Source organism: Indicator indicator, chromosome 3 (assembly GCF_027791375.1).
Source record: "Indicator indicator isolate 239-I01 chromosome 3, UM_Iind_1.1, whole genome shotgun sequence".
In the NCBI taxonomy this organism is placed as follows: domain Eukaryota; kingdom Metazoa; phylum Chordata; class Aves; order Piciformes; family Indicatoridae; genus Indicator; species Indicator indicator.
Genome location: NC_072012.1, coordinates 32,403,835 through 32,428,283, shown reverse-complemented (window position 1 = coordinate 32,428,283; position 24,449 = coordinate 32,403,835). Strand labels below are relative to the sequence as shown.

The 24,449-nt window shown below is 38.7% G+C and overlaps 1 protein-coding gene across 1 annotated transcript in view; it reads right to left on the bottom strand.

Moving 5' to 3' along the window:
* The window catches only part of TSPAN12 (tetraspanin 12), a 44,731-nt gene that overhangs the window by 6,517 nt on the left and 13,765 nt on the right, over window positions 1–24,449 (bottom strand). The window contains exons 3-6 of the mRNA XM_054399731.1: window positions 24,164–24,299; window positions 7,290–7,364; window positions 3,171–3,278; window positions 218–361 (exon numbers count right to left, since the gene is read on the bottom strand). Of these exons, the coding sequence (XP_054255706.1) occupies window positions 218–361; window positions 3,171–3,278; window positions 7,290–7,364; window positions 24,164–24,299 (463 nt within the window). The remainder of the gene's footprint in view (window positions 1–217; window positions 362–3,170; window positions 3,279–7,289; window positions 7,365–24,163; window positions 24,300–24,449) is intronic.

Below are 24,449 nucleotides of genomic sequence, written 5' to 3'. Positions count from 1 at the left end.
TATGGAAGCAGGGACAGGTGACCTGAGAGGACTACAGGAACACCACCTGATTGTGTAGAGATGTCAGGAAGACCAAAGGTATGGCTGGAGCTGAACCTGGCAAGGGATGCAAAGAATACTAAAAAGGGCTTCTACAGGTACATCAATCAGCACAGGAAAGTTAGAGTTCACCCTCTGAGTACAAAGCCTTTTGAAATAGCCACATTTTTCTTCTTACCTCCTGATAAAGGTCACTGAGATCCTCATGATGTGCCTGCTTAGAGCACCCTGGGAACTCTCTGACACAACAGGAGTCAGGCGGCCAGTCCATCTCAGTCATTTCCAGCCAGTCTGTGAAGTACACCACCCCACAACATTTAAACTGCAAAGGAAGGATTAGCTAAAATCAGCAATAATGATGCTACTTCTTCATAATAGTAGGTCATCAAAAAGCTACAGAAATTCCTATTAACAACTTTCAAAACATTTACATAGGACTAAAATCATTGACAAGAACTTCCACATATCTTCTTTTGTGGTATTTTGACATAAAAGCAATGTGAAAAATGTAATGTAGGAACCAATGAACACCTCAGAAACAGACAATGATTCTGTTCTGTCCTTTAAATCCCAACTGTTCCTTCAAACGATGTTTCAGAAATTGTCCTATCCTGTAATTTTATCCTCACATGAACACATGATAATTTCGTGTCAAAAGAGTGACTAATGAACAGATGTATCTGTGGCTGAAGGAAATAGTAGGAAAAGATGATTAAAGTCTTACTAGTACAAACTATTCCCACAAAACTATAACTATGGATACATCTGTTGAAAATTAAATGAGAAAAAGCATAGATTTATCACAATACAGAAAAATGGGGAGGAGGGGGATTTTAATAGTGAGTAAAATGGTATTGAAATCACAAATGCTGAAAGGAAAATGGAAAATGAAGGAAGGGTTATCACACTAAACTAAGCACTGCAACAGAAACAACCATAAAGGCAGAAAGTCTGGCTGCAAAGCAGATGAGCCATAATTGACTATAAAACATACAAGGACTAAAACTTCTCTGCAAAGCACACTGGGAGATTTAAAGCCACACAACCAGCCTACCACACTCCTAGACACTTTCCCATAAAAAAAAGAGCTGAAGCAGCTACACTGTATTTTCTTTGCCATTGGATAGGGACTTGCTATGACTTCAAAAAAGCCTTGCTGCAGGAATGAGATTCTTCTTTTTCTGCCTGGATGTTCTCCAGTACCAGTCTGAGTGTAAATCATAACCTGGTTCCTTTGACCCCTGGCCTTGGGAACATTTGCCCCCCGCTACTTACTTCAGAGTCACAATCCAGCAGATCAGTGCCCAGACATGACACTGACACACAGTGTGCCTTGACTTCACCTCTCCTCTTACAAATATCACTTTCTTTTTCACCACAGCTTTAATGTCTCTGTTTTTAACAGTTGTTAGTCAAATCCTCCCAACACAGGACTTTCTAAGGGAAGTTCAAGCTTTGGCTCCTCATTGTCATTGCGAAGATCACCTCATTCAACACACTTTTCTTAAATCTTTTCTTTCCCTTGCCCAGTTCTTCCTTCCTGACTTCAGGTGATCCTTCCCACCTTCCTTAGCACTGTCACAACTCCAATATTGGACCAGCTAGGGGCTTGAGGGGATAAAACGTATTTCCCATCTTTCTCAAAATGTTAAAAGATACAGAAGAACAAGAACCAAGCTGATCAGGGCTGAATTTTTGGGAACAGAATTGTTACTATCATTTTTTTCTTTAGGAAAAAACCTGTGATGCTGACTGGAGGAGGGCCTCAAGCACAGCACTCATTCAGGCATAAATCACATACCAGGCTAACACATACTTAGTTGAGTTATAAGTAGAGGTCGCCAATTAAGTAGGAGCTATAAAACAACCTTCTCAGTTCACTTCAAACTTCCCCAAATAATTCCTCCAGTCAGAGATGGAATATAGGAAATTAACTTCTGAAAGGATCTTTTTCTCCTATGGAAGTGTTACGGCACAGTTGAAGTTTTATTGCTAACATTAATACTAAAACCAACCATTCTGATGATACTACAACAACCAGGGGGATAAGGGGAAGCTTTTAATCTAATCAGTCTATACATTTAAACCAAGACATAGTATCAGCTCTATTTAAGGATACTGACACTGTTGATTTTATTTTCTCAGGTACAGCACATCCAGGAGCACTCTATCTGTGTATGAAGAATTAGTCGGTTTCACAGTGCAGTTGCATAGCCAGAGCAGGGGACTGGTGAGGGTGAAGGCATGTTTAACCTCATGTAGTCCTCACTCTTTCTTTCAGGCTTTAGTAAAAATACAGACTAACCTAGTGCTGCCAGGAAATGTTTAAATAAACAGGAAATCCGTGCAACAATGATAGATTTCAACATTTCAACAAGGGCAACATAATGACAGACATTTAGAGTTCTCTTCCTGTACCTGAGTTATATTTGGAGTTAATGAGTTTTACCTTGGGCAATGACATGTTTTTGTAACATAGTATTTCGTTCTTTAACAACAGTTCTGAATTTTAGCAGGCTAGAGGGCAAAGATGTGAACACACAAGGAAGCTTTTTTGTTTGTTTCCTGCCCCCCGCCAAGTCAAAGGAAATAAAACCCCTGATCACTTGCTCAAATCTCAGCCAAAGAGACAGTGTTGGCATCTTTTTGGATACTTCCTTTCCCACTCATTTCCACTTAAACACATATCTTACCCATGAGAGCTCTGTAAAAGGAAACTAACAGAGCCTACAGGAAGGGGAGAACAGTTCAGCATTAAAACAGCATACAGATAAGTTAATTTTGCTTTACCTGCACATTTTCGGTTTTATATACATCATATTCTTAATGTCATAATAATCCTAAAACGTGCTTGCATCCTAAACTTACTGTCAAAGGAAATGAAGCATTCGGAATTTAACTGAATTTAGGCTTTTTTTTTTTTTTTTTTTTAGTATTTTAGCATCTTTACAGTCTAAAAAAGCTCAAGAGCTGCATATCAAGTGATGATAAAAGCTACCATGACTATACAGTATTTCACATGAAATGAACTTGCATTTATTTACTTGTTGACTTACAACCAATCCTTTTCTTTAGCAGATAAATAATGTGTATCTAACACACTTCAGCTCATGAATTAACTGTCTTCTTACCTCCCGCTGGAAGAAATTCCAAGCATGGGTCAGCCACTGGTACCTAGGTAGGCCATAATTGGTCATCCTGGCTTTCAGCGTTATCATATCAGACCACTGCACTGGAACCTGGAGCAAGAAAAGGACAGTGATTCACACAACAGATCAGTTGCTTTGTGGCTCCAAACCTAGAATCTCCACCTACTCTCAAATCTTTGTGGTGCAATGAGCACCACAACTTTGTATGCAAAATAGAACAGGAAAACAAATGCTTCAATTTTTGTAATATTGAAACTGTAAGAGCCTTTATTAAAACATCAGGGAAAAGTTATTGTTATCTTTTACTTACAAATTTACATACACTGGGAAAGGAGCTGCATTTTTGAGAGAGTCAGAGATAGCTGGGTAAAATTTGGTAACATCAGCACCAGATTTTTACCTGGCATAAAACTTAAACTGAATCCCATTCAAGCCTAAAGGAATGGCATTTGTCTGCCCCAGTTTAGGTATCTCCCTGGCATCTTCTTAGTCAACAGAAAGAAACAGGCAGCCGAATGGGGCAATTCATCTCAAGATAAATGTTTCAAAGCAAATAAAACAAAGTCTCAAACTCACTACACTAAGATGACAAATTGAGATCTAAATATCCAACTTCTAAATATGTAACATTAATTGAGATTAATTCTACCCCTGAGAGTCTTTTCTGTGGCTTTCTGGTTTTGCATGAAGTCCTGCATGTGAGTATCCTGAGTTTCAGTATCTTGCTTAAGAATAGTAACAAAGAAGCATACACAATGATGCCCTGTGAACTTTGTCCTTCACACATACTCAGGGTCTTGCAAGTATTTCCTTCTGAAAGAAGGAAATAGTTCTCAAAGTATTTATCTTTCAAATTTGACTACTCAAAAGCGAGGTGGTGGTACTCTTCCTAGTCAGACCATGACCCTCAGTTAGCCATCTGTTAGAAACAATAGTAACTAAGTGCCTGCCATAAAATGTCTTTAAGATAACTACAGTTTAGCATCACAAATTTCAGTGTGTCAAGCTAAAAGGAGCTGAAGACACTGTGGTTGCCCTTCTAGACACACACACCACCCCTGCTGAGTTTTGCCTTGTTCCCATTAGCCTTAATAGTCATAGTGAAAGAAATCATAATTACAGTATCAACTTTCATTTGGAGGGTGTGGAAGCCAACTGAGAATTAGCTATTCTATTCAATTTGGAATGAACAAGGGCATTCTGAAAATAGAAATAATTACCTAAGGAAAAAATTATCACAATACTTCGTGGAGCAGACTTTGTTGTGCTAGAAGATCTACAAAAATATAGGGACAGTTGCTCCCTGACTGATCCCATAATCCAAATAATAACATTTGATAATGTTTTGTTACCACTGCTAAGCTATACTACATATTTGACACCTTGGTAAAGCTTCATATGTCATGAATATGACTATATTAATAATAGCTTAGAAATTTAACACACTTTTCACTTAGCAGAATTTTTATCTATAAGCTGTAAAACACTGAACTCCAAACTGTCCATGTGAAAAACACGTTAGCAGTGGAGTATTAAAAATACTTTAAAAAACAGTATCATAGAACATTCACACTGGTCACTAATAAAATAATTTGGGTTTGTACTCGATGCATTTGTCTTTTCACTGCATTGGAAGTTAGCGCTCTGCTTTCTTTGGATAATATTTGATATGATGGCAAATAAGCTCATATCTGCTAGACTATTTTTTCTATTATCTTATTTGAGTTGAATACAGTCCAAGGTTACAACATTAAAACAAGGCATCCAACTTCTTTATGAAAACAATGGAAAGCAGGAAAACAATCAAGAAATGAGAGAACGAAATTAAAGGCAAGTCAAAACAAACTAAACCCCACTGTAGGAAGCCAACTTGAATTCTGGATCTAAGGATGGATATGGAAGTCTGTGTGTTTGACTGCCCCAGAACACCAACACGTCAAGCTAAGGACATTGACGTATCTATTAATTAACGTCCTGTCTGCTCATGCGTGCAGTAGTGCACAATAATGTATGATCCTGAGATGTATTTGTATGACACTTTTCTGTAGCATGTAGACAAACATGAACTAGAGATGCTGGCTTGATTTTAGCCTAAGTTCTGTAAAGCTTGGTTTGCCATAGAACTCTAATTATTATTATTTTTCTAATGAGTATCAAGGCTTGACCAATGCCTAAGTAAGGCAAGAACTCACACTGGCTTTTCAATCTTGTGAGTGGAATAAGTTAGTCATGAGGCACACTTCATGCTGAGAGCTATCATGAGCTGGAAGGAAAATCATTTATACAAGGACTCTTTAGAGCAACTTGTCCATACGCCCATACTGGATCAGCAGAGGTGGTTATGCTTCAGTGACATTTTTGACAACATCACCCACCCACCTGCACTAATGTCAGCTGATTCTCTGAAACTCACCAAGGGCTCCTGTGATTTCACACAATGCTGAAACCAACAAGACATCAAGTCAGCCCCATGGGTATAAGAGGCTCTCAACAACAAGAAATCTGGCCTGCCTCATCACAAGAAGGACAGTAGTGTGAATGCAAGGGGAATAAGAAGGGGAAATCAGATGGAAAGAGAAAATTAAAAAAAACCCACATCATTACAGGGATTGAGGTATTTAAAAAAAATAAAAAGAGAGAGAAGAAACAAGATTAAAAAAACAAAGTAGCTGTTGAAAGGGTGGGGTTTTTTCTATTCTATTTGCATGCCCATATTTTCTATTCTGTCTGCATACACTCAAGCTCCTCGGAGACACAAGAATCAGAGGAGTGTGGGCTATCTGCAGACGGTACAGGCATGGAGCTCACTACTGCTTCTTTTGGCAAAGGGGTAAAGGGGCAGCCATTTACTTTTTTTCTAGACGGAAGCAGCATCACCAATGCCCTATCTAGGGCTATGTCAACTTCTATAAAACTGTCCCAGGTCTGGGTTTCAGTAGGTAAGTGAAAGCTTGGAGCTCACAGTAAAACACTGTAACTTCAGGGTCTCTAACTGAACTATGAAGGCTGGAGAAAGCATGTACCAGTGCACTGATGGCTATATTATTCCAGTCAACTTTCAATGGACAGTATTTCTGTGGAAAGATGAAAGTTAGAATGTCATCCTTGGCAAAACACCCACAGAGGGCACCTACACCCCTAGGGGGAAGAACGCCTCTTGCCTGCATTCCCAATTTTAAAATGCACCAATGTAAGCTGACATTTAAAATAAAGGGAGAGCTTTAATTGCTGTGATATTAGAACATCCCTCTGGAGTCTGTACCACAAGGAAATGAATGCTGATGCAAACTATTGTCACGTAACTTCAGACTTCAAATCTGCCAGAAATTCTTATGGTCCATGTAAATACCAAGTACCATGTAAATACCAAGAAGGCTCCCTCCCATCTTACTGCAGTGTAATTGCAACTATCTGTTGGAAAGAACAGTATATTAGGAATATCTTGGCAGTTTGGAGAAAATATTTGTCCCTCTATTCACAAAATGTATCAAACCTTCCAGTTTGATTTCTGCTCAACACTTACCCATTTTTTTGCACAATGGTTACCAAGTCTTCACTTTGAAAAGGTTGGTACAGCTATAAAAACTAGACAGAGTAAATCTCTTCACAAGTTTACAGAAGAGTGTTTTATAGCTAAGATATGTTTTGCTTAAAACTGGCATTTATAGCTTGTGGAGGCAGTGCGAAGATTTCAGCAGACAGAATGTCCTCTATTGAAAGAACACACTGTTTACAACATAGTGTGCTCAGCTATAGCTCTTGAAAGCATTAAGAACTTGGGGGACAAAATTACTTCAAGTTATCACATCTCCTCTCTCAAAAATTAACATAAAACAAAGTTCTTAAATCACAGACTGCAAGATTTGACTCTCAAATACAGCATGGGGAAGAAAACCAGATAGGACTTTCTAGACAAACAAGCTTTCCCAGAAGAAATCTCTGCTTAAAACAAGGCAGTCACTTGAAATTAGACTGTCAGAATAATGAACAAAGATAAACACTAAAGCAAAGATAAACACTAAAGCAATTAGAAAACAGCTAGCTAAGGGAAATCTTTGTTTTCTCCTGTTAAAAAAAAGGCAGCCTTCTTTTCTGACTCACTGTTATTTCCTGCTCGTAGGTCCAAACACCACAGGCCAACTCAACGCAGAATATTACAAGCAAGCTTCCAAAGTACTGCAGGAAACAGAATGGTCTTAGTTACTTGTGATATTCAGGTTAGATTTGAAAAAAACCTTTTAAACAATATTAAAGGACATATTGAAACATTATTAACACTTCACATGACTGAAGACAAAACATGAAACATTCATGCAGCAAACTTCCTAAGCATTTAAGTCACATGACATTTCTTACTAACTTAACATGAAGCATATGAACACTACAGTGGGAAAATTAATTCCTCTCCTTTTTGCCCAAGAGTATAAGGTTATAATGACACATGCAAAGAAGACAATCTTTTTTCCTTTGTATATGTGGAAAAGGAGAAATGTCCTTTTTTTTTCCCCCCAGTTTTGTGCATTTAAGGAACATATCCAAATCATGCTAAGACAAAAGGTAGAAGAAAAAAAAAAATGACAAGCTGGAAGATCAAATAAGGTTCTTGAAAGTTGTGTTCTCAAAGTTACTTAAATATCTGAAGTCAGGTATAATCATGCAAACATTTAGCAAGACAAATTAACACATTTTTCTCTATTACAAGATTTAATCCTTGAACTATTTAAAAGCAGAAAATAAATGCATAAATGAAGAAGCTGAGCAGTTCTTGATAATGATGGTTATGAAAAACTGGTTGCTGTGTAAAAAGAGTAGGATTATTTTCTGTATAGCATCAACAAATCCTTTCTATACCACAAGATAAAGCTGCATTGGAAGCAAAGACTGCTTGGTGTTCCCTCTTAATAAAGTATACCATTTATCTTTTATTTAAAGCAAAAGTGTAGTTCCATTCATTCTCAACTCCAAAATTACTTCCATGCTAATGGACTGAGCTCCCCCTTGTTCTCAGTACACAACACTTCAGAGTTACAGTCAGCATGGATTTTAATTTTATGTGGAAATCAAAGAAACATCATCACAATATAAAACACAATAAACACATAATTCTATTAGTACATAATTCCATGCCAAATACATAACTCCATGCTTAAAGGCTTCTAATTTAGTCATTTCATTCTGGAATCTATTTAGGAAATGTGTAAGACACAAAACATATACTGAGATTTTGCGTGGTTTTGTTGTTTTGGTTTGGTTTTCTTCTATTCAAAGGTCAATAAGCTGTATTATTAAAACAGAGAATATAAATCCTTAAGTGTTACCATTTAATAGTGGCTGGCTGGGCTTAAACCATGACATCAACAAATCAACCATGCAGCCACTCATTTATTCCTGTCTCACCCCAGTGGGATGGGAAGGAGAAAATAAAAGTCTCAAGCAGAGACAAGGGACAGGGAGGGCTCACTCACCAATTACAGTCACAAGCAAAACAGCCTTGACTTGGGCAAACAAAAATCAATTTAATTTAACCACTTCACCAACTGAATCAGAACAGGACAGAGAAAAATTGAGTGGATTGAGAACTGGATGAATGACAGAGGGCCGTGATCAACAGAAGAGTCCAGTTAGAGGCCTGTAGCTAGTGGTGTTCCCCAGGGGTCAGTACTGGGTCCAGTCTTGTCCAGTACCATCGATGGCCTCGATGAAGGGTCTAGAGTGTAACTTCAGTGAGTTTGCCAATGAGTTTGCTGGGAAGAACAGCTGATACACCAGAAGGCTGTACTGCCATCCAGCAAGACCTGGATAAGCTCAATATTTGGGCAGAGTGGAACCTCATGAAGTTCAACAAAGACAAGCACAGATTCCTACACCTGGAGAGGAAAAACCCCACGCACCAGTACAGGTTAGTACAGTTGCTGGAAAACAGCTCCGTGGAGAAAGACCTGGAAGTGACAGTGGACAACATGCTCATCATGAGCCAGCAGTATGCCCTTGTGGCCAAGAAGGCCAGCAGTCTCCTTGGATGCATTAAGAGTGGTCATCAGGTTCTCCTCCCGCCCTGTTCCTCTCCAGTGAGGCCACATCTGATGTATTGTGTTCAGTTCTGGGCTCTCCAGTTCAAGTGGAGGGCTACAAAGATAATTAGGGTATTGGTGTATCCCTCAGCCTGTCCTTAGGCTGAGAGACCTGAGGCTTAGCCTGTAGAAGAGAAGATGGAGAGAGACCTTATGGATGCTTTTAAATATCTAAAGAGCAAGTATCCGGATGATGGGACACCACTCTTTTCAGTGGTGCCCAGTGACAACAGGCGATGAGCACAGAACGGAACACAGAAGTTCCATCTGACCGTGAGGAAAAGTTTCTTTATTTTGAGGGTAACAAAGCACTGGAACAGGCTGACCAGAGAAGTGGTGTCCCCTTCACAGATACTTAAAACTTGCCTGGATTCAGTCCTGGGCAACCTGCTTCAGGTCTCTTCCCATCCCCACCATTCTGATTGATTATAGCTGAACAACCCATCACACATCCTTACACATTAATGTTGTAAGCACACACAGAGCTCCAGTACAAATCTTCGATGACCAAGACATTCATCCTCCAAAAGTCCAAAAGGACAAAATTTGAGTTTTACCTTGCAAGAAGAATGACACTTCCTCTAAAATAGAAATTCATGAGCTTCTAGACAAGGTATCCACTGTCACTGTAGTGCCTGCAAATTATGCAGAGATGTCTTTAAAAAAAATAGAAATCTACTTCTCCAAGTATTCACTCTGGGAGAAGGAAAGAATGCCACATGCTTTAGCTCTTTTAATTCATACCAAAAAAAAAGCGTCTAAGGACATTGTGACTAATACTGACATGTTTGAGAGAGAGAACAACTAAACGTTGTGGTAAAAAGCAAATCTGAGGTTCTCAGCTGCCAAAGAGAATTTCGGTAATTTTATACTGTAATTGAATAACAAGCCTGAGACTGCCTGCTACCCTCCAATCTTAGACAAAACTCCCTGTCATGGGGAAAGCGATACAGCTGGGGGTGTACATAGGACATTCTCTGGAAAACTCTTAATTTGCAGTTCCTTATAACATTTCATTCATTCATTCATTCATTCACCAACCTTCACATTTGAAACGTCCTCTTTTTTGTCAGCATATAGTAAAGAAAGTTACTGAATATAGTCCAGGACAGACAACTATTTAGCCAGATTCACTCAAACAGCTTCTGGGTCTGTTAAGAATTAAGCACTCATGACTAGCTACATCTGCACACATCAGGGCACTGCAGAATCAGTTCTGAGAAAGAACACCTCTCCATAAGGCAAAAACCAAGAAAAGGCACAAAGAGTTTACACACATGAAAGCACACACTAGGAATGGAGCAACTGCAGGCACAACAATCTTGCACACAGAGGTTTCAGTTTCACTCTGCTAACTAAAGGCAAGTAGTATATCTCTCTCTAAACATAACAGTTTGCAAAACAATTCTTCTAGAAACTGTGTGGTGAAAAAAAACCCTATAGCCATTATTTAAATTTATTACCCTTAATCTCCATCTTCCAAACACAGAAATTATTACTGGCTTCAATGATTATTTCTTGTACCCAATTAAAATCCCACAGGACTCTGAATGCTGAACATATCTTCTTGCATTTACACACTTCTGTTTTTTGCCAGAAACAGAGACTTAATTTTGAAGCAAAGCTTAATATTTCTCCCTGTGAGCTGAGTGGCCACATCTTATAAAGGAGATTAACTCACTAAGAAGCCCAATTGTACATTATTCTCAAAAATATACCAGCAGATCACTGATACTACCTTCAGCTACAACACACCTTCCTCAGAGCACTCTTGGCCATTGCCAAGTTATTTTCTAATGTTATTTTTGGTTTTGTTTTGGGTTGTTTTTTTTTTTTTTTGGCAGGGAAAGGGTAGGACAGGGAAGGCAAAGAAGGGAGTAAACAATATTGCAAAGGTATCTAAAGGTTATCATCAAATATCATCAAATAATCTACAAGCAATTAATGCAAAGCCATAATCACTTCAAGAACTAGACACCTTTCACATAGCAAGTCCTACAGACTTTTAACATTCCTCTTTCATAGGCAATTGCTAATGACTATCATTCTCTCCCTAGTCAGACTATGCAATGTCTTTAGAAAAGTATGTAGTGCCTCTCTGTTCTATTACAAATCCAGCAGCCAGTTTCCCTGAAGGATTTCCTCCAGCAAGGTTGTGAATAAGCTAAAAGTTGCTTCCTTGAGAGAAGCTGAAAGACTGAAATACTGCTGGAAAACACTCTTCTGAGAGTAACAAATCAATGTAAAAGTATTTGTCCATTAAAAAAAGTAACACAGATAGACACTTACTGCTTTTTACTAAGTCACAGACACACATAGCTAAGATCCTAAACTTTAGCTGCCCTTCAGTGTCAAATGGATGTTGTCAATTAGTAGAAGATACTTCTTCTGCAGCTTCCTCATTAAGCTTGCTCACCACCACTGGCCTCAAGAGAGGAAGGAAGAAAAGGCAGCAGCTCAGCAAAGCAGTACCTTTCCAACAGGAGCATCTCCTCTAATACCTGGAACCTTGCACAAGCACCTGGATTTTTTTTCTGCATCAATGGATGAGTATGTGGGGGTGTGACCCCATCATCCAAGCAGAAATACAGCACTGAAAGCCTGTGGAGGCTTAAATAACTATACTGTTAGAGTACATTAGTCTTGAAACAGACATGAAGGACTGGGGAATCCTGGAGGTCAAGAGAAACCTGTTCCCCTTCCCTTCCCATGCAAGTGAGTAAACGGGAAAGAAGTAGGAACAGAAAAAAAGCTATTGTTGTGAAAGCCACTTTCAGAGAGATATAAAGACAGAGAGAAGGGCCAAGGAAACACACTAAAGATATTCCTAAAGTAATCATCAGGTCCTGATCTGATGGAATACCCTTCATGTGATACAGGCATAAAAGTTGAGCGCAGCTGGCATACTGCCCTGGAAACCTCCAATGAAGAAACCACACACACCAAGAGCACAGAAAACCACTACGAGGAATACTACCTACAGGTATCGAGACACTACCAGATCATATCCAGCTATTACAACTTACAACAGCCTCCAGAGCCTCTTGTGCAAGTCATAAAACCATGAAGTCTACTTCTATAAGGAAGTCGTATCTTAAAACAGAAGGGACAGTGGAATAGTGGAACAAACTGAATGGAAATCCAGTGACAATGAAAATCAACCACAGAAGGATGGTTACCAATGAGTCAATCATACAAGGGAAAAAAAAATGGAAAAAAAAAAAAGAGGAGACTAGCACTGAAGTAACAGATAGTGTCAATTCAATGTCTAGTCAGAAAACTATTAGCGTAGTGGCTATCAGAACCTGATAAAACCCTAGGAAGTTTCATGGTATTTTCAAATACATATTAAAACTCAAAATAATGTAAAACTATTTTTATAAATACCTGCATGGACTGTCTAAATAGGATCAAAAGGTTTAGTGGCATTCCATAAAAGGGCACAAGCTCCATACATGGAGCATATATGCTCTGGCATATGCCAAAAAATATCTATCTATGGTTAAAGACTGAACTACAAAATTAACTTAATTACAGTAAGTTATGAGAAGTTTTTTGCAACTCTGTTTGTTCTATCTATCTAAGCAAATCACCACCAGCAAACAGATTACAGGAACATTTCTTTCTTGAGTGTCGCAACCGTTTAGACATAAACAAATAAAAATAGCAAATGCAAGCACAAAATCACTACTACTGAATCTAAAATATTTTGCATTGGTTTAAAAGGTGTTCTGTTCAGAGAGTAATGGTGAACAGCACACACATGAAATGCCTCTCAACATAAAATCTCTCCCTCATGGCTTTCTATCCTGCAGATTACAGGATGTTTTTGTTACGATTGCAGGCAACTGCAGGGAAGGATATAAATCATGAAGTGCAATGTCTTATGTTTTTTGCAAAGATGTAATACAAAACTCTTAGTCAGATTTTTTTTGTGTGTCTTGAATATGCCACATGATCCCTGCAATTAATCACTTAATATAATTTCTCAATGCTTTGCAGGCAACAGGTGAAAAGAACTGGTAAAAAATAACCCTCTAACCCTCTATTTTTTTCTTACTAGCATGGCAATAGAAGAATAGATAAACTAGAACTTCAGAAAATATACTACATAGAGCGAGTCTGCAAAAATTTTGTGCCTCCTGCCACCTCAGTACCCATTTTCAACATCTTTTTTCAAAGTATTTCAAGAACATGGAATTTTTCAGATTTTTTTTTTGACAGTGGAAACATTAAATTCTAATTATATGTAGGAAAGAAAAACTACAATTAAAATTCTAGTGTCCTGCAGCAGTCTCTTTCAACACAACAGCCAGAGCAATGTGAGTATCCAGTGCCTGTTATCAGCCAACCAGTAATTCCACTGGCACAGACACACAAGCCACACGGAGGATGCCCTTCCAAACACTAGATGCCAGAAATGAAGCTAAGCACAGGAACCCTCACAGAAATTTGATGACTTATGGTACTTTGTGACCAGTGAATCACAAAGTTACATCCTCTGGTGTCAAGCAGCTCAAGCAGGCAAGGGTAACTGTATCACAAAGCTGTGCATGCCCAAAATCGTTCCTGCAGTAATACCACATGAGTATTCTTGCTCTGCCACAGCTGGGTTTGGTAATTTCTTGCCAATGACCTAAGGAATGTCTCATCAGCATCCAGCTACTCAACTGATAGCCTTCTACAAAGGCATGACCAAATAGGTAGATGAAGGGAGAGCAGTGGATGTCATATAACTAGACTTCAGTAAGGCATTTGACATGGTCTCCCATAGCTTCCTCATAAGAAAACTCAAAAAACGTGGGATAGATGATTGGACTGTGAGGTGGATTGAAAACTGGCTCAACAACAGAGTTCAGAGGGTTGTGATCAGTGGCACAGAGTGCAGTTGGAGGCCTGTGGCCAGTGGTGTACCCCAGGGATCAGTACTGGGTCCAGGATTGTTCAGTATCTTCAACTTGGATGAGCAGGTAAGAGTGTACCCTCAGCAAGTCGGCTGGGTTGTGCTGCTATCCCATGAGATCTGGCCAGGCTAGAGTGGGCAAAGGTGAATTTCATGAAGTTCAATAAGGACAAATGTAGATACCTGCACCTGGGCAGAAATATCACCAGGCACCAGTACAGATTAGGGGTCATTCTGCTGGAAAGCAGCTCCAAAGAAAAAGACCTCAGAGTCCCAGTGGACAGTAAGTTATCCATGGGACAATTTACAATGTGCCCTGTGGCCAATGGTATCCTGGGGTGCATTAGTGTGTCCAGAAGTTCTAGGGAGGTTCGTCTCCCCCTCTACTGTACCATGGTGAGACTACACCTGGAATACTGTATCCAATTTTGGCTCCCCAATTCAAAAGAGACAGGGAGAGGGTCCAACGAAGAGCTACGAGGATGATTGAAAATCTCTCCTATGAAGACTAAGAGAACTGGGACCGTTTAGTCTGGAGAAGAGAAGGCTGAGAGGGAATCTTATTAATGTCTATAAATACCTGAGGGGTGTGTGTCAAGAGGAAGGGGACAGGCTGTTTCCAGTGGCAGCCAGTAATAGGACAAGGAATAATGGTTATAACCTAGAACACAGAAAATTCTGCCTCAACACGAGGAGAAACTTCTTTACTGTGAGGGTGATGGAGCATTGGAGCTGGCTGCCCAGAGAGGTTGTGGAGTCTCCCGGAGGCTTTCAAAGCCAACCTGGATTGTTCCTATGTGGCCTGCCCTAGGTGATCCTGCTTTGGACTCGATCTCTGGAGGTCCCTTCCAACCCCTAACATTCTATGATACTACAAACTGTAAAATCAGTGAGCTGTTAGCCCATGCTCAAGGAGAACCAAAGATCCAAATGCATTTCCAGCAATGCTCTCTTGATCCTGCTTGTACCAAATGTGGTATGATCAGGGTTCTGAGGCAACCCAAATTTTATCAGAACTAGAAAGGCATAAGAGTGGCTTAATTATTTTTTTTCTTTCAAACCTCTTTTGGTTTGCATGTTGCTCCTCTTACTGAGATTAGGACCCTGTTTCATCTGTTCTGACAGCTTCCTGGAAAACATGACAAGACTTGACAGCCTACTAAGTTCATCCCTACAGAAAAAAATATATCCCATCATACTACATACTTAAAATAATGACTTCTTAAATTCACTTTCAGACAGTGAGAAAGCAAGAGAGCATTTTGTATATGAAGGCAAACAGCAATGGCAGATAGGGGCTAACAGCTGAAGTCAGAAGTTGCAACATGGTTAAGCAAAGTGAGAGCATGGAGGCTATTTTGGATAATTTGGTCTACATATTGTAGTTTTCAAGTAAATGTGCCTTTCTCTCAAGGATCACTGTACTTAGTAATGAGTCATTATTCATGTGCTCTGTATTTTATTTAATAAATATTTTTTTTTCAAGCTCTCTTCCCAAGTGTTTTTCTTTTCTCTCAGAAGACAGTTTGGTTTTTGGTTTTGTTTTTTTTTTTTAATTCAGATTCTGGAAAAAACACAACCCTTACATCAGAGCAAATGAAGAGCAGCTGATCAGCAAGTCTAACCTTCTCAGGCTTGCTGTCTGGTGGTCATATCACCTTCTTGGGTAACATGGTCCATATGACAAGAGAGGCAAGAAAAGCTCTGGAAAAGGACAGGGACTGAACGGGATTCCAAGGGTAAAGCAGCTGCAGAATGAAACCTTATGTGAATCTTTAAAAGAACAGAGTATAATATGTAAAACAATGCCAGAAGATTTTTAAGAGGATTATACATAGCAGTTCCCAATGGCTAACAGCCTGAGAACATCAGTCTTGTTCTTCTGAGACTCAACCCATCCAGACATCTGTCTGCACATGAAGAAACATCAGATGACCACCATCACTGGATCACCTGTGGGAACCAGACTCTTTCTGTGCAAAACCTAGTAAGAAACCTTTCCTCTCTCAGAAAGTTCCAACCTACTGTTCCCTTTATTTTTGTTACAATTTACAAATTAATGAGGTTATTGTAATGATTAATTCATCTATATTTTTTAAAAATGGAGCAAATACTCATTAAATGGAGTCAAACAAGCTGCATGGAAAACTGAATTCCTCTGTTTATCCACTCCAGCAGCACAAACTTTACCCTTCCCCCTCTTCCACCCTCCTCAGCTCCCTCAGCCCTGCCCTGAAGGGATTAACAGTTCATTTATCATTCTGATTTAAAATTTGCTTTACTTGCTTGACAAAAAAGAAATCTGTAAGAGATGCAGTCACAATTCAACAAGGAAATGGGCTGAAACCACTGACTTACAACATTAGCTACTGAATGTCATCCAGTTCTTCAAAATCCACACATTCCACAAAAATGATCAAATGTCTCTACTATTTTAGATTCTGTTTCCCAGATCACAAAAATTTATCAAGATGTCTTAAAGCCTGTGGCCTTAGCAAAGTCCAAGTTACCACCTTTTCCAAAACTGTTCTAATTTATTTTCTGAATTAAAAAAAGGATGAACATTTGAATTTTCTAATGCAATTGTCCAAGTTCATTTAATTGATCCCTTTGCTTTTTTAAAAACCAAGCTAAATTATTTATGAATAGTTAGACCTTTCCTCCCAGCCTCTAATGTTCTGCAAGATATTCATGGCCTGTTTTATATTTTTACTTTATTGGCTAATCTTTGCTTATATAAGGTAACAGATTTCACTTTTGAAATAAGCAAATGCCTACTTCAGACAATTATTAGGACTTATGTGCTCAAGGCTCAATTACCTCAAGTCAGTGAAGTCCAAGGAATCATAGAATTGTTAGGATTGGAAGGGACTTCAAGGATCATCTAGTTCCAACCCCCCTGCCATGGGCAGGGACACCTCACATTAGATCAGGTTGCCCAGAGCCACATCCAGCCTGGCATTAAAAACCTCTAGGGATGGGACTTCTACCACCTGCCTGGGCAACCTGTCTCACCACCCTCACGGGGGAATAAAGGTTGTTGTAAGGCCATAGGAAAATACTGAACAGGCCCTAAAGTAACGATAGGCTTACACAGCTTACAACATTCCCTTCCTTCTTCTTCTCCCCTTATTTCACAGGATATGTATTAAAAACTGAAGCTTCCTTTTCTGTACAGATTTTAAAAACATAAGCTCCCTTCATTTTCTACCAAGGAAATTAAACACCATTAAAATGCTTCTTTATTCATAAAAGTCCTTTTTTCTTGTAAAATAGACCTATCTAGTGCTGAGACACTAACTCTGCTTCAGCGTGCACTTCAAACATTCATCATTTTGAGCAAAGAAGTGCTCTTAGCTCCTAGGATGAACCTATACTGCAGTCCCTGTGCACAAAGTATCTCTGTGGTTAAGTCAAAGGGCAAGATAAAGAGATTAATTCACCTGACAGGGCATCCATTCCATACTCAGTTTGTGGCAACAAGAATGCAGTTGAACCACAGTATCAAGGTATGTCCTAACAGTAAGACTGGGCTGGGTTTCAGACAAGAGACACAGGTTTGGTTAGGCTTTGTGGGTGTATTTACTCATTCACCCCTTTCTCGCTCTCAGGGACCCTCGTTTCCTATTCCTTTCAGCAGAGTTAAAAAAGCTAGAGAAACATTCAATGAGAAAAGAGAAGCTGGGAAAGATAGAGGGAGAGAAAAAAAGAAGCAACCATTACATCACAAAGAACACCTATCATCTCAGCAGTTCCCCATCTTCTTTTCTCAGTCAAGATGCTGCACACCTCATTCCTATTCTGGTATCAGTCCCAGGTCTCTAGCCTCAATCCCAGTCATTTGAACCTTCTGTTGTATCAGTCCCTGTCCTTCCCAGTACCCACTTCCATCATTCCACTTCACCAATCTACTAGTACCTTCCCCCTCCTCTGTTCTCCCTGGAGCATCACTCCAGAACCCATTTCAGCTCTGGTGTCATTTCCATCTCTTCTACCAACCTGGGTATTAATGGCTTTCAAGAACTTGGAGGAAGGGAGCAATATTAACAGTGTAACAGGTGGGAATGGGGAAAAACAGGAACAAGGAAGATAGAAGAGGCCAGACATATGGATATCTAGTAAAACCAACACTCAGGACTTACATCCCCAAGAACAGGCAAAGTAGTAATCTCCATTAATTAAGCCTAAAATTATATCATGCAGTGAAGACCATGTCACAGAAGTCTAGGCAACATTTCATGCTGGAAACATTCTGAAACCATAAAATGACTACTGTCAACAGATATTTACCTTTTAACTTAGCACCACTTTTTTCCAAATGGATGAGGAAGTGCCTCTTCGCTACTGCAGAAGTATACAAAAAAACCCCACCACCTACATTTTGCTTTATGGCTTCACAACTGCACTGTCCAACCTTGACATCATTGGTCAAAGGCATTTCCATTATAGCCCTTAAGGGGATGGACAGTTCTTGTTCCTTTGAGCCACTGGATAACTGCACCAAATAGCACCACACTGTCTCTACTCTGGTAAAACACAGAAGGGTGAAGGAAGCAGATACCACCATGAGCACAGCAAACATTTGGATTTAAACCAAGCATTTGCAAGACCTGGATACTCCCACCAGCATAATTCCTGCCATGCTTCTCCACTCCCACAGTCTTGCCTCCATGCTGCTCAAATGTGCGGCTGCTCTTGCTTGTGGCTTGTTCAGTAAGCAGCACACTTCATCTCTAAAGGCCTCCCAATAACCCACAATGCTAGGCAACTTGTATGTTTCATCTGTAAGATGCTTTTCCTAGTTAAGAAAGTTAGGCACTGTTTCAAGGCACTTGCCTTTTAAGTACTATACACACAGCACTATACATTTACAGTGGAGAAGATAAAGTCAGAAAACGCATCTCATAGAGAGTTTGGCACGGGATCCCTAGACCACCACAGTCCACTCTATCAAGCTGAAAGCCCTGCAGAGTACACCTGCTCCTGCAGAGCCCACATCTTCTCTGTGGTGACACATTGTGGTATCACCAACATCAATCTCAAAATCTAGCCATTTCTTTTAACCTTAAAAATCCTGATCTTAATAAGAAAGCAGTTTACCAACTCTCTCATTTCAAGGCAAATAGCTGTCTAATAACAATTTATACAGGCATTTCCTCAAGCAGTTCATCTTTGGGCTAAAAGTTAGAAATACAGAAAGAAGAAACAAAAAAAGCTGAAAAGCTGTGTATTTGTTTTCATGAGAAAGCTTCTCATATCTTGAACTACTGGGCTATAATAAAAATTAGTGAACTTTTAAGAGTATTTTCTCTTCCTAGTAGAATGCCAAACAAGCATCACTTCAAAATGCAAGCTAAATGTCCAGCTCCTTACTTACGCACTGACTACCTGAATTTGAGTTTTAGCACAGTACTGGCTTCTCATCAAATCTGTACTAAGCCCACTTAAACCAGTCTCTCAACAAAGCACGCCAACCTGTCTTACGAATCTGTTTTCTTCCTGCACACAACACATTCATAAATAAACTACTGATAAAAGGCTCAAACTATGGAAATTAACTCAGTCTCTATCCTGTCTAATTCTAAACTGCATGGTTTACACCGAACATGCTTGTTTGTTATTTCTTCCCTTTTAACATTCAGTAGTTAAATAATGAAGAAATACTTCTGGTGGTTAAGTAACATTTCCAGTGTCAAACACCATTACGAGTACTAGAGCAGCTGTGACTGTGCTAGGAGTCCACATGGGTCACAACAAATATCCATTATTATTGCAAAACAAACAAGCAAGCATAAATACTTGCTGCCACAGAAAAGACAACAAACTCAACCACTAAACTTCTCATACTAATCACACCAGCTGTAGCCACAAGTCCTGCAGAATAGTTGGTATAGTAGAGCAGCTAACATTTCACAAAGCATATGAATGCCTTCTAGAATGGAATTAGCAGTTATTGCTATCTTGCAATATAGCAGGCATCCAAATTTCACAGTATCACAGTATATCAGAGGTTGGAACAGACCTCAAGAGATCATCAAGTCCAACCCCCTGCCAGAGCAGACTTAGGGTAGTCTGCACAGGAATGCATCTAGGTGGGTTTGGAAAGTCTCCAGAGAAGGAGACTCCACAACCCCTCTAGGCAGCCTGTTCCACTGCTCTGTCACCCTCACTGTAAAGAAGTGTCTCTTCATGTTGAGGTGAAATCTTCTATGTTCTAGTTTGAACCCGTTGTTCCTTGCCTTATCACTGTGAACCACTGAAAAGAGCCTGCACCCCTCCACTTGACACCCACCCCTCAGATATTTCACAGAAACCACTTTCACAAACGCCATATTTAGCTGTTACTGACCAGAAACAGCCGCATTCATGTTACGTTTGTCTTATCTTCACTTTGCCTTTTCAACCAAAACATAGCATCATTTCATTTTATTCTCTTTATGAACTATTTGCCTGCTTTTAAAGAAAAAAAAAAAATCAGTCTAATGATGGTTTGTTTAGTTTTGTTTCAACTCAGTTAACAGATAAATTAGTCTGACGAGTTCCAGCTTATAACCAGGTGCTGCCATAACTGAATTAACAAGCTATTTGACCACACACCAACAGCATCTAACAATGTTTAGCTCTGAGGAATATTTCTCTGCCAACTTCATGATAAAAATCAGTAAAAGGATTTGCCCTATTCGTAACAGAATTTTCCCTTTGTGAAAATGTATGCAGAAAGATTTGAATCCTGTGCTGGTTTTGAATGCTTTAACCACAGAAAACACATAAATGCAAGAATTTACAATAAAAACTCCAGGAAGGAAAATGTTTTACAGTGGGACTGTCAGGAAGCTCTTCTTGTCAAGCAATAAGGGTTGTTTAAATAAAACAAACATTAAAAAAAAAAATCAAGACTCTTTAAGATTACTATTAAAGAATACAAGCATGGAGGTGTGTGGGGGTGTGGTTTTGCTTCTTTAGTTAGTCTATGTGCATAACAGACTTCAAAAACAATTTAAAGAATACAGAGCCTCAGAAGACGCAAATGATAGTTCTGGATTTAAAAAAAAATAAATCTTGCTTGAAAAACTACAATCAGCATCATAAATTCTGGACTCCAGTTTCTCATCTTTGAACTGACATTTTATACATTCGAGTCAGTGACTTGGAAGAGTCCCCACATCTTCCAGCTTAGGCTGGCATCACAGCTACTTCTATATCAGGATGTTGGTCATTCGTGACATGCCAAAAAATTGTATCATAGACATTTAAGGTATAAGGACGCTCTTTAGCCTTCAGGACTACACATTCCTGCAACAAAATTAAATTATCATAGCCTTAAAACGCTGACTCTACAAAAAAAATCCAGAGCAAGCAAGCACCTCAGAAGACAGAGGTATTTTATTTTCTTCTTATTAAGCTGAGTAAACATTAGTTCAATTTATATGCATGTCCCATGTGAAGCTGGAAAGTTTTCAAGCATTTAACTGCAAGATAAAATTTCAAAACCAAATTAAAATAATTATGCATTCAGATGTATTAAAAATATCTGACACAGTAATCCAAATATTTTATGGTCCTTATGTTTTATCAGATTTTCCAAAAATCCAATTCAATTAACAACATTAGCACTAGCAATTAGCATGCTGCAGGAAAGTCAAGATTTGTTTCCGAATATCTCTGCATGTCATCATTATGGCCGTTCATGTACTTCAAAAAGAAGATTAAAAGCATGATTAAAGAGGCTGTTAAATGTTTCACATGAAGGTTCTTTTATTTTAGTTCATCTGGTTTCACAAAAGCTCGTTTCATTGATCCATCACTTTTCAGATTAATCTAATGAATGAAGCATTGACTTATGTCTGCATACTTCTGTGGTGTAACACAACTGTATTCATTTAACAATTAATCAGACAATGACATACTTAGGAAGACATCATTCAGTTTTACTTATCAGTTTTCTTAGCAAGAACGAATTCTCAGGCTCCTGAAAATGAAATATTGCAGCGTAACATAAAAGTTTTGTTTTGATTTAGTGTAATTTGACTGCCTAAACACACTTCAAATAATCTATTTCCAGATGGTACTAACAGCTATAAATTATTTTGTCCTTTCACTGGCAGTTTAATAAACTTAAGGCCAAAACCAGTTTTAACTTAATTTTCTTTTTAATTAGTTAGGATTCTTTTCAAAACTTATAGCAAAAACAGTAACTTTTTTCCCCATCCATCTATATCATACAGTTGCTTTTGCCATTCCATTGATTTTAATTCACATAAAAAACACATTATGAAAATAATCTTACAACCTTAAAATAAAAACTAAGGGTTTATAAATCTACTATATTTTAATACTTTCACTACTTCTATTAAAAAAATGTACAAAGGCTTTTCAAGTTATGTAATCCATTATTTTATAGCAAGTGCTCATAACTAAGTAATATCTGTCTTAGAACTTGTTCCCATTGACTTTAGCATGGCAAGGTTAAGATCTAGATATAAAAAATGCATGACCGTTATGTTACTATAAAGGATTTAGATTGAAATGAGAGTTTTTCCTATCTCCATAGCTTTGAAACAACAAACTTCATATTGTACATGGACTTAAATATCGAAAAGGAGAAACAGCATTTGCCCTCTTGCGACTGAGGAACACTGCTGCTGAAGACCTCCAGCTGGAAATCTCAAGCTTATTCCAATTCTCCCAAAAGAAACCATTTTAATAGAAAACCCCAGTACAGTTTCTCAACTGTTTTAGCTGCAGTTTGAGTATTTCCTATTAAATGAAAGCAAAGGTTGCATACATCTCAGCCAACTTCTCACTCTTTTTTTCTTGGTCATTTCGTGCAAACTTTGCGAGGTCTAGATATGATGTATTTAAACCTGCACAGATCCACAAGAAGAAACACAACCATATATACTTTGGAAGAACCCAACATAGTGCAGCATAAAACCACAGGAGCCAAACTCTACTTGAGTAAGACTCCTGGATATTCTCAAGAGCTGAAGCATTTCACCTGTCACCTTTCTCCTACTGTAACTATGGTAGTAAACTCTGATACATCTCTTTCATATCCATTGCTCACATTCTCTTAGGCTTACAGATTGCTTCGAATCCTGCTTATCCCCATGTTAGAAGACAAAGCCCAACCCTGCAAAGGGCTACCAGCTAAACTTCCAAGAAGCACACATACATACAGAACTCCTTTATCTCAGTGTTCCCAATGGGCTAAATATGTTTAAACTGTAAACTTTGAAAATTAGAGTTTGATGGGCTTTTTGCTTCTGAGTGTTTGGAGATTTTTGGTTTGTTTTGTTATTTTTTTTTTTGTTTATGTCCTCAAATTCATTGACATCCAGATGAAGCAAAAGGTTTTTGGGTCCCTTGAAAGTCAAAGCCTGTCCGTAGAGCCTTGGGCCTAAAAAAATACTGCTTTTCAGTTGCAGTTCTCAGTTGTGTAGTCTCCAAGTAAAAGGAAAAAGCTGGATACTTAGAATTTGTTTTTCAACTCACAGGTACATGTAACTGCAAAGTTTGACATCCATATGACAGAGCTTCTGAATACACTCAAAATTAACATTCACAGATACAAATGCTGCTACTTTACAGACACCATCAACTGTGGGGATAAAGCAAAGTCTGAGTTATTTAGCTATAGCACAGCCAAGAGTTAAAAAGGTAGCATAGAGGTTTAATTTCAGAGCACTCAGACTCATGTTCCTATAATTATTAGTACTTAACAGTTTAGAGTTGTTTTTTTCCTTCAGCAACTCCTCTATTAAATGACATGGATTTCTGCAAATGAGACACTGCTTGTCTTTTAGTCCTAGCATAATGTAGTCTGGGCAATAAATTCTTTCCTACTGTGTGCTTTGTAATTACAATTCCTCACTGATATAATAATTCAACACGGTAATACAAAATAATAAGTATTTATCTAGTGCCTGTGGATTTAAAATTTTCTTAATACTGTTGAAGAAAAGCAGAAGTTAGCTGGTTTTAGAGCTTATGAAACATACCCAGACAAGAAGCAACAGATTTCTCTTTACTGTTCCACAGTAGCCCAGCATTCCAACTATGATGAGGAAACAGCAGACTGCAATCATGACCGGGTGGACCACAGGAAAGTAAGTCAAAATGACAGCCTCCTCCACCCTAAAACCCAATCAGAACTATAATCAAAAAAGGCATAATCACATAAAAATGATAAAGAAAAATGTAATACAGCTGTTAAATCAAAAATAGTGGATTAGCAGATGTACTCTTTCCAGTGTTTTCAAGTCAACTGCTACCAGAAAGTAATGC